At 37.4% G+C, this 10143-nt stretch overlaps 1 protein-coding gene across 1 annotated transcript; it reads left to right on the top strand.

The window, feature by feature from the left end:
* Positions 1 to 258: 258 nt before the first annotated feature.
* Positions 259 to 9303, top strand: LOC122331268 (coiled-coil domain-containing protein 73-like). Its single transcript, XM_043228833.1, has 18 exons — positions 259 to 300; positions 395 to 529; positions 2205 to 2276; positions 2472 to 2543; positions 2709 to 2744; positions 2875 to 2949; positions 3447 to 3485; positions 3953 to 4088; positions 4410 to 4489; positions 4624 to 4752; positions 4829 to 4888; positions 4983 to 5087; positions 5625 to 5735; positions 5836 to 5976; positions 6136 to 6429; positions 6460 to 7660; positions 7738 to 7856; positions 8620 to 9303. The coding sequence occupies exons 1-18, from the start codon at positions 259 to 261 to the stop codon at positions 8884 to 8886; spliced, it is 3114 nt and encodes a 1037-aa protein (XP_043084768.1). The 3' UTR covers positions 8887 to 9303.
* The last annotated feature ends 840 nt before the right edge of the window (positions 9304 to 10143 follow it).

The raw sequence follows: 10143 nt of genomic DNA, 5'->3' as shown, positions 1-10143 counted from the left end.
AACTTTAAGTTAATGTAGATGTTGAACCACAGACAGCCTACATTTGCTGCAGTTATCTAAAGGAAAAACGCCAGATTTGATCAGAACGTTCTATTTAGATTGTTTGATTTGGTTAAACGATTGTTAATTCAACGATTTATTAAACACTGATGCATTTAATTATATTGCTGTTGTTTTATATACCAGAAACACCAGATTTGATCTTTAGGTTCTGTTTAGATTTAATCTTTGTTTTTGTTTTTTTTCCCCCCGAGTGCCATGGAGTCGAGTGTGGACTCTGGAGCAGAGCTTTTCTCCTTGGTAAGTGGAAATATTCCAAAGCAGAATGATGCGTTTTAAATGATATACAAATGAAACTGCGAGATTTACACACTCTTGCTGTTTTTGTCTACAGATGGAAGACAGAAGTGCCCTCGGCCAACCGAAGACCCCAAACATTGTAGAGGATGACGGACGCGCCATCTCTCTTCAAGTGCTGGAGTTTAAAACAAGTCTCCTGGAGGCGGTTGAAGAGCTGCATATTCGCAGGGTATGGGGTCTTTCTCTTATCCTTTCGTGTTAGAAAACAAAGCAAAGTTGATGGAGACAGTGATGTTTATTGCATTATGTTTTTTAAGGTGTTTGTTGTGGCGTAGTGCCTTACCAGGCTTAACAATTAATAAACGACTTTAATTAATTATTTGATTGACATAGATGAAGACAAAAATAATAATAAAAAATTCTACTCTTTATTTATATCTTTATTTAGTTAACATTTATCTTTTTATATTTCAAATATGAATATATTTAATATTTATTGATGTCTTTTTTTCTTCACGATTAGCACAATATTACTATTTAAATGGTGTAATAAACGTGACATAAATCAATAAAACCAATCTCTTTTTTTCTTCATTTACATAGATAATTACCAGTCAGGACTTTTTTTGTAGCGTAAGAATTGTGCAACAAAGCAAATAGCAGAACGCAAGGAAACTGAAATGTGGCAACATCTCGTTACTGCTTTATTCAACTCAGGCTTTTCCAAAATGCCAAAATCAGTCTGTCAACATTGAGGCATTTTGCAAGTGTCAGATCAGGCACTTAGTTTACTTACTAATGTTTCTTTTGGCTGAGTCTTAACACAAGCTGCATGCGCGCACATGTTTACTGGGCTTGAGCAATCTCAGACAAATATCAGCACCCTAAAAGGCTGCTGAATGGCATCTCTGTATATTAGGGATGTCAGTCTATTAGAATCCGAATGGCATCGCGGCTCTGTTCGGCCCGTTCATGAGAAACTAAGGAATGTATTTTTGTGGGAGGACTGTCATGAGCGTTCAGAAGACGGAAAAGCGAGCAGCACTTTCTGTCCATCTGGATATAAGCCAGCAGAAGTTACACTTACATTAGAATGGGGTCAGGCAGCAGGACCTGACAAATTCACATATTTGCTTGCGAGACTGGTACCCTCGAGCAAAGCACTTAAAAGCCTACGCTGGACATGTTTAAAGGTTGTACGAGCAAAAATAAACAATTGTATCTCTCGTGTTTTATTGTTATTATGATGTTGGTGAGGAACAAAGACATTAAATCAATGTGATCCTCAGGCATGCCATTAAACTAACACTTTGTAGTTCTCCGGTTTATAGGGCCGGGGTTAAGATGGAGGATTTCCTGCCAGACAAACACGCTCAGCTGAATGCCGTCACTTCTTGTGTTCTTTTAAGAGAGTGCAAAGTGCGTTCCATTAAAATGACTGTATTAGTCCGCGATGTTGTCAGTCGTTTTGCCAGATACAGGAAATTTGAACATCCAGCTGCTCAAAGTGCATTGTCCTGATGCACGACACTTGTCTAGAGTGATATTTTGCATGCTGGGTTTTTTTATTATGTATCTTTTGTTTTAACAGACTTCATACATCGGTCCTGAAAGATTCACATGACCCACTGATTTTAGTGCTTTTTTTTTTTACCCGCTAACCACATTTTTTTTCTGTTTATTGTCTTTGAAGCGTTAACAGCTTTGCATGTTACACATTTCATTAGGAAAATGTAAATAGGCAAATAACTTCTGAGTTAAACCTGCAGTCCTAGATGAAAGCAGGACAATGAGGGCTTTAATTGAAAATCTGATACCTGCGTTAAATGTAGATTTAATTCTGTAGAGTTATTTCCTATTATTATATTAATCATTGATGTCCTTTATATACATGTTGGACGCAGGACGCTGAAACGAGATATGAGGAGCAAATTTGTAAACTTGTGCTGGAGAAGCAGGAGTTGGAATGGCAGAAGGTTTGTTAGGAATGATCAAAAATACTTTTTCCATTAACTTACTAACATTATTTCAAAAAATCACCTTATTATAGGGTCTTTTTTTACACTTTTGTGAAAGGCATTGATTTTGAGGAAAAGACTGAGCATTTATTGATATAAAGCCATGTATATGGCTAAAGCTTATGTCAATATTAACAGCTCATTATTTTTCAGGAGTCTTTGCAAAGTCAGATTTCTAGAATGTCGAACGAAAATTCAGAGTCACTTGCCACTGTAAAAAAGCAGGTATGACTTCACACTCAACCTAAGTGTGTAAAAATTCATTTAAAATAAATGTATATAATAATTAATAAGAGGACGTATGTTTCCAAAAAAATATGAAAACATATTACAATATGTTTAATAATAATATTAACATAATATATAGGATTTATTATGTCTAATTTAAAGTTTCAGGCCCAAATCAGAAAAATCGAGGGAGAAAAGGTTGGTCACGTTATGTTGCCCATTGGTTTGTGTTTTCATTAAAATCTTTATTATTAAACAGTAATTTTATTAAAAAAAATACTTCAGTAAAATATTAATTCATCTTTGATTGACTAATGATCTCTTAAAGGGTAAGAACCAGTTGGCTGCTGAACTGAAAGACAAAGAAAACATCAGCCTCAAAGAAGAACTTAAACAGCTGCAGGTACACAAAATCAATGCAATAACAACACTCCTTTACATGACAAGATCTTCTATACCTTTAGGGACATACACATAAAACAGTGGGAAAATCCATCTCATAGCTGACCTTTGAGTGGGGGTCTGTGTAGGTCTATTTGGTGTTGTTAGATAAATGAAGTCACACGGGTGATGAATGGTTTCTCCTATGCTTCAGCAAACCCATAGGTTGATCTATAAAGACCCTTGTTACCCTTTTATTTGATAATGCATTTTGGGCAATTTGATTAATATCTGAACACTCTTAGCTTTTATTTATGGGATTTTTCCCCATGTTTACTAATAAATAACATATTTAAATTATAATAAAATGGCATTGTAATTATTTCTACTTCAGTTTAAACATTTTTAAAAAATGATCTTGAATCCATAGCACTGAAAATATCGGTTTCGCAGCTTTTTGAAAGGTCACTCTGTTGCTCACTAAAACCACTTTCTTCTTCTTTTAATGCTGTCTTACAGTTGCTCAGGTACAGTTCGGAGAAGAAATTAGGCGAGCTGGTAAGGATTTCCAATTATATAAATTGTTGACAGAGGCAAGTGGGAGTGGGAAGAATTAAAGAGGAGGAACTGAGAGGGAGAGCGGATCATCAGGAGTAACGGATAGGGAGGGCGTGACACGTGAACCGCTAGCGCCGCTGTGAAAATACCACTATTAAAATATTTTATATCGGAGCCTCGCTCTGTTTAACCTTTCGATGGCAGAGAGGGGAATCAGTTTGATACAGACAATCAAACAGTAACGGGCTGCGGTTCACATAAAAGCCCCTCAGGCATGTTTGGAAGTTGACTCCTTATCTAGCAGAAAGAAGCACTCAGCCGAGATGTTAAACAAAGGTCTTCAAACTCTCCGATGCGGTATATATTCACGGTCTGCCCTTGCCGAGAAGAAGAACTGTTATTACTTGTACGGCCGAATGGGGATATTCCTCTTAGAAGGGAGGACAATGTGTTTTTAAACTTTCCAGGAGCAAAAGTTGCAGCTGCAGACGCAAACGAAAGACAGCCACCTGAACCAGCTGGGAGAAGTGGAGAGGCGTTTCTCTGCCATCTCCAGACAGTGTGCCATGGTCAAACAGGCTCATGACAAACTCGAACTAAATGGTATGACTGACAAACATTGTCTGTCTTAGTGAAAAATACATACACACTTTAGTTTATGTTGAGTCAGGCGTGTGAACGTAAGTGTCTTTTGCCTTTATACTCTCCAGCTAAGTTAAAAAAGCGGAAAAACATTGGTTTTCTGGTATTCATCGTTTTTCTTCATTCACTTTGGACATATTTGATGTTAAAAAACTCTTCTTCGCATCAATGAATTGATTTGTCATTCTTTGACCATGAATTATTTGGCCTTTGTAGGTGAATGCTAAAAGAAAGCCTGTGTAGCAATGCCAAACTTTTTCAAATTTTTTTTTTTTTTTGAAGTTGAAGAGGCCATGCGAATTAATAAAAAGCTCACATCCATCAATGGAAAACAAGAATCTTCTATTAAAGCCTTGAAAGAGGTATAAAAATGCACTGAATCATTGTTGTACCACTGACGATACTCCTATTGCTTTGTAAATTCATTTGCTTTGAAGTTAGTAGATGTTCTACATCTGTGTCACAAATTGTTGCCCCCTTTTTTTTTCATATTTAGGATTTGGAGAGAGTTAACAAAGAGCTTGTCACATTCAAAGTGTTGTCCGTCTGCAAACCTGGAGAGGAGCGTTTACAGAATCTTCTGAAAGAGCAAGAGTTTCAACTCCTTCAGCAGAAACTCCTCGTGGTACAATCTCTTTACATTTGTAAAGTATAAAAGGCGATACCAGGATGTCTGTAAATTGTACACTTTATGTATTCAGGAAACAGAACTTAACAAAAAACTGAGACATGAAATGTCCACAGAGAGTGTAGAGAAGCAGGTAAGCCAGAAAAAGCTGGACCGTTAGCATCATTTAACAAAGGTAGCATCGGACTTAACATTTGGGTGAAATGAAGTTTGTCTGTGTGTGTCAGGAGGTATTGAGGTCCCTCCACCGCAGTCAGAGTCTGCTGCAGAGGCAGACTGAAGCTCTGAGCCGAGCAGAGCACGAGATTCGCAAACTCCGTGAAGAATATCAGGTCAGGCTTTCCAAAATCCAACTTCTCCAGCACTATCACTTTTTAAATTTTCAATTAACAAAAAAATATATTTTCTGCTTTTTGCTAGGAACATGCTACAGCTACAAACAGACTTACAATTTACATATTAATTATGTGATACAATAAACCTATACATACAATTTGCTAACTTAATTTTCTTAAAATGCTAAACCTAGTAAGTTATACATATTCAGGAGTAAACAATAGACACCTAGTACTCATAAAATTGATTGAATGAACTGAAAATCACTTTTGCACATTTACAACACATGAAGTGCAACTCAATAATAGTAAGTGTGTTTAATGTCCGTTTACGGTCTCCTTCTCTTTTATTCTCCCCATTCCTCTATTTAATTCACTTAGTCATTCACTGATTAAAACCATTATTAACATGACAAAAGCCAACTGATTTGTATTGGCCTCTCCATCTGTTTAGAATCCTCTGTCCAGGTTAAATAAACACATAAAAATTTATTATTGCATTAAAAATTTTCTGGGTGATTAATTTCATTGCAGGTCCTTAAAACAGAACACAAATTGAACCAAGAGACGACTAAAGAAAAAGACGACAGCTTTGCTCGCTTGAGAAATGAATACCAAAATTCTAAACTTGCTTGGGAAAAAGAGGTGGTGAAGAGTTCCGGAAAAGCATTACCAAAAAAACTAAGTATCTGGAATTGAGACAAATTTTTATTTATTAAAATGTTTTTGTTTTGTTTTTTCACAGATTCTGCAGTTGCAAATGTCAACAGAGTCTGGTCAAGAAGAGCTGCAAGCGGTAAAAAAGGCGTATAATCAGCTTCAAGAAGAGCACAAACAGCTGTCTATTTCTTCAGTTCATAAAGTCAAAGAAATTTATAGCTCTGAGGTGGGATGATTACGTACACATTCATGACCAGGGACTGTTTAATAAGCTTGTAGATTCGACGTGGATAAATAAGTCTTGTAACTTCACGATTTTGAAATGGTATTTGATTTATTTGAATGATTTGAATTCTAATCTAACTGTGGTCTTTTTTTATTACAGATTGCCATAAAAGATAAAAAAAATTCTCTTTGTACACCATCTAATGAGATTAACCTTGTAGAGGTGAGCAGTCTCCATGAAGATCTTGATGAGAGTCTTATTAGTCCTCATGATAACCATGAACCAACGTGTCACCCTGATAAAGATGTTCCAGGTAAGAAAGAAAGAATGCACAGTTGTCTTCTCCAGCCAAGCTTGGCTATAACTAATATTTTTATACAGAATGATGTGAAGTGCAGGGAGGGAGGTGGTTACTGGAGTCTCTTTATCAAGAAAGCTTACCTGTACTTCTCCTTTTTCTCATGAGTTGATGCATGCATTTAATTTCCTCACACAGATGAAAGCATCGAGTTTCAAAAGGCTAGAAAAGATGGCTGCTCTCAGAAGAACAACAAGGAACTTGACATTCCAATGCAGGAAGATAGAACAGTACCTGTAGTCTCGCCATCGGTTTCAACTGATAACATCTCAAGGCCTGAGGATGTCAGTCCCATGATGAAGCATCTGTCAAAGCTGTGTGATGAAACAAAAACCGGTGTCAGTGAAAGTGAGCCAGTCTGCAATGCACAAGATAAAGGATGCCCCTCAAACCCAGTCCAAAGTGACACAGACAGTTGTCTTGCTGAGCTATCAGGGCCTGAAACCAGGTCTGTTTATGGCGTAGACTGCGACCCTTTGGCTTTGAAACCGAAAGATATACCGCTGGAGCAGAATCTGCGTATTTCTGAAGACACTGAATCCCAGACATCAAATAAACACATGGACAGCCAGGGATATGCTACATCTCAGTCCAAAGAAGTCAAAGACCACCAGAATGCCACACCTGAATTTTCGCAAAAACAAAGGCATACAGTTTTGTTACACGACAAAACGATTATTACAAAAGAAATTATTGATGTCCAACCAAACCCAAGACTTCATGAGGAGCCTGAAACCAACTTTAATACTGTGAGAGCTACAGTAAATTCAGATACACTCCTTTGCGAGTCCAAAGATAAGTTCTCTCCACCTGAATTGATTTGTGATCATTCGCAAAGCGAGGTATCCCAAATGGGCGGCTCAACTGAAACAAGTTTCTACAATGTAGTCAACGAGCTGGAATCTGAAAAGCCACCTCTTGCTGATCAGAGCACTTCAGTGACTGCAGCTGACACAGAGGAGGTCATTTCAGAAAATAACGATAAAAACAATGATTCAGAAACATTGAAATCCCAACAGATTGAAGTGGGTGTTTCTACTGAAGAAGCCAAGACGACAAACCCAGAACAAGATCCTTCTTCTCCAGGGTCTACAATGACAAGTGAACAATCAGATGCTGACCAGAAGAGCATTCCAGCGATAGATACTTTACACCATCCTGGAAATAGAAGCTATCAGTCATCATTTGCATGGGATGCTTTTATGAAAGGGAAAAAGATGCCACCCCCGACACCGTTAAAAACTAAGCTGTGGTCCTCTGGATTTCATGAGCTTGTATCTCCATTTTGTGCTCCCATATTTACAAAGAATAAACTGGCCAAAACAGGTGTATCTTGTAATGTAAACAAAGTATTTTATAATAATAAAACTCAGTATCTAACCACAATAATCCTGTTTTTACAGCCATAATGAAGACTTCTAACAGACTGGAAACCCCAAGCAAGCGTCCCCACCAAATAAGTGACAGCCAAGGAGAGTGGAACGCTATCAAGCAATCTTTTTCTGAAATGTTAACAGAGAAAGTAAGTTTCCACACAGGCCAGCGAACGATCTAGTGAGTTAACTTAAGAGGCATGCGCTGCAGCACACGCTCAGTGCCTAAAGACAGCTTCCATTCCCAGAAGTATTTCAGCCGGGTGAAATGGCAGCATTTTTCTCAATTAAATGTTGATAGAAAACAGCAGGACAAAAGTCTTTGCATATAAATCACTGAGATGCAACCCAAAGGGAGAAAAGAGGCTAATGTAGAATAAACCAGAGATCGTTTTCAACGCTGTTGTTTTTGATAACATGATAGTATCCGGATTCAACATCATTTTTTGCTGGATTTATCAAATGGAATCAGTCAAAATTTACTCACCCTCAGGCCATAAAAGATGTAGAACAAAACCAATTGGGAGAAATTTGGCGTCACATCACTTAATCACCAACGGATCCTCTGCAGTGAATGGGATAAAATGCATTAACAAACAGAATCAAAGCTTTTCTTTTCACAAATCATTAATTATTAGACCAGAGTCATGTGGATTATTGTGATGCTTTTATCAGATTTATTATCAAATTCTCATTCTAATGACACCCATTCATTGTAGAAATGTCTATAATTTGACCTAATCTATTCATTTAATTCTAAACAACACTGTTGTGCATTGTTTGTCTCTTTCTTTACTTAAAAGTAGTCCAAATCTGGTGGATTTCGCTTTTCATTTCTATCACAATTCCCATCAGAATTAAATCAAATTATAGTACCATGATGCTTTTATAACCCATTTTATTTTCCCACAGGAGAATCAAGTTCTTATCTCCTACAGCTCAGCTCTGAGTGGCAGTCCAACCTCTTCTTTTGTGGGTAATGGGCTGCGACAAAACTCCACTCCTACCGTTCCTCCTCCCAAACTCCATAGCGTGGAGAAACCAACCCAGCCTATGACATGCAGTTCTGAAGAAAAAGAAGAACGAAAACAATCTGATATAATGGCCCAAATTGCAAAAATTGAGGAATTCATGTCCACTGAAGGTTTAATGCCTCAAAAAAGACTCAAAACTGATTGATATGTGCTAAAAAAAAAAAATCAATGCGTTCATAAGTCGTTACAGAGTTTAAAATGTGTTTGCATGGATATGTTTCTAAACCTCCTCATTAGTAGATACAGTGAATATGACAATTGAGTTAATTGCTTACTATATTTCCAAATCATTTAACTAAATAAATGTTCAGTATTTCAAGCAGCTTTAGTTTTACAGACTTTTTCAAAGGGTCAAATGTTTGCATTCGCTGCATCATGTTAACCTATTGCTAAACAAGGTAAGTGATAAACATAAAACCTGTTAATTACACCGCACAGGCTAATTAACACTCATTACTCCTAGACCAGCATGTTCGTTCCTCAGAGGGCGTTTAATGGCCAAACATTGCTAATTTACATTTGATACACAAACTGTGGCCAACTATAACTTGGGATAATTAAAATACACAAGTAAGAAGAATCAATTAGCACATATCAAGCCAAATTAACAAATGCAAATGAGTCTCCCATTAAGTTTATGTCCTTGGTAAATAGGCTGTGGGGACTGTGTGGACACATGTTAGGGCGATACAGATGACAAAATGTGTTGCATATGTCGACACTGGTCACAATGAAAGCGGATACTAGGATTGAGCCAAATTAGCCATTTTTATTTATATTAATATAAAAAAATATATATGAGTGAAAGTAGATCTGTAGGTCTTCGTGTTTTATTTTTCTTGCATTTTGTCTTACAGCACTAACCTGGTTTATGTTCTAATGCTACTTGTGCTAGCCCATGCGGTAATATTTAATAAGCTATATTTTAGGAAAATAAACCAAATGAGTTTCTATCTCAGATTAAGCACTTTTAAGTGCCTCACAAAAACAGTGCTAAAATCATCCAGCAGAAAGCAAATGCGCACCTCCTGATGGAAGCACAAGGTCCCTCAGAGGTTCACCTTAATACACTTACTCATTATTAATATGTCAAAATGTTAATGTCCTCGTAAAGAAATCTTATGCGTTCCAGCCACTGTGCCAGCAGTACTGACCCTTATCCTTAGAGGGAGTGGGCAATATGGAGAGCGTAATTTTAATACACACACTGGATTATGAAGTGGCAGTCCTTTGAAACAGTCAATTACACTTGAGCGCGGGAGGGCCCTAGTGTTAATTACTAGTCGGTTTTATATCGTGTGTAAATACAGAGCCTGCTGACATTCACATTCCATCACCGTGTCCTGACTGCCACAGCAAATTAGCCTGACCCGTCCGTGTGCGCACCGCTAGGCCGCTGTGT

This window comes from Puntigrus tetrazona, chromosome 25 (genome assembly GCF_018831695.1).
Source record: "Puntigrus tetrazona isolate hp1 chromosome 25, ASM1883169v1, whole genome shotgun sequence".
Taxonomy (NCBI): domain Eukaryota; kingdom Metazoa; phylum Chordata; class Actinopteri; order Cypriniformes; family Cyprinidae; genus Puntigrus; species Puntigrus tetrazona.
This window is presented reverse-complemented; position numbering and strand designations above follow the sequence as displayed.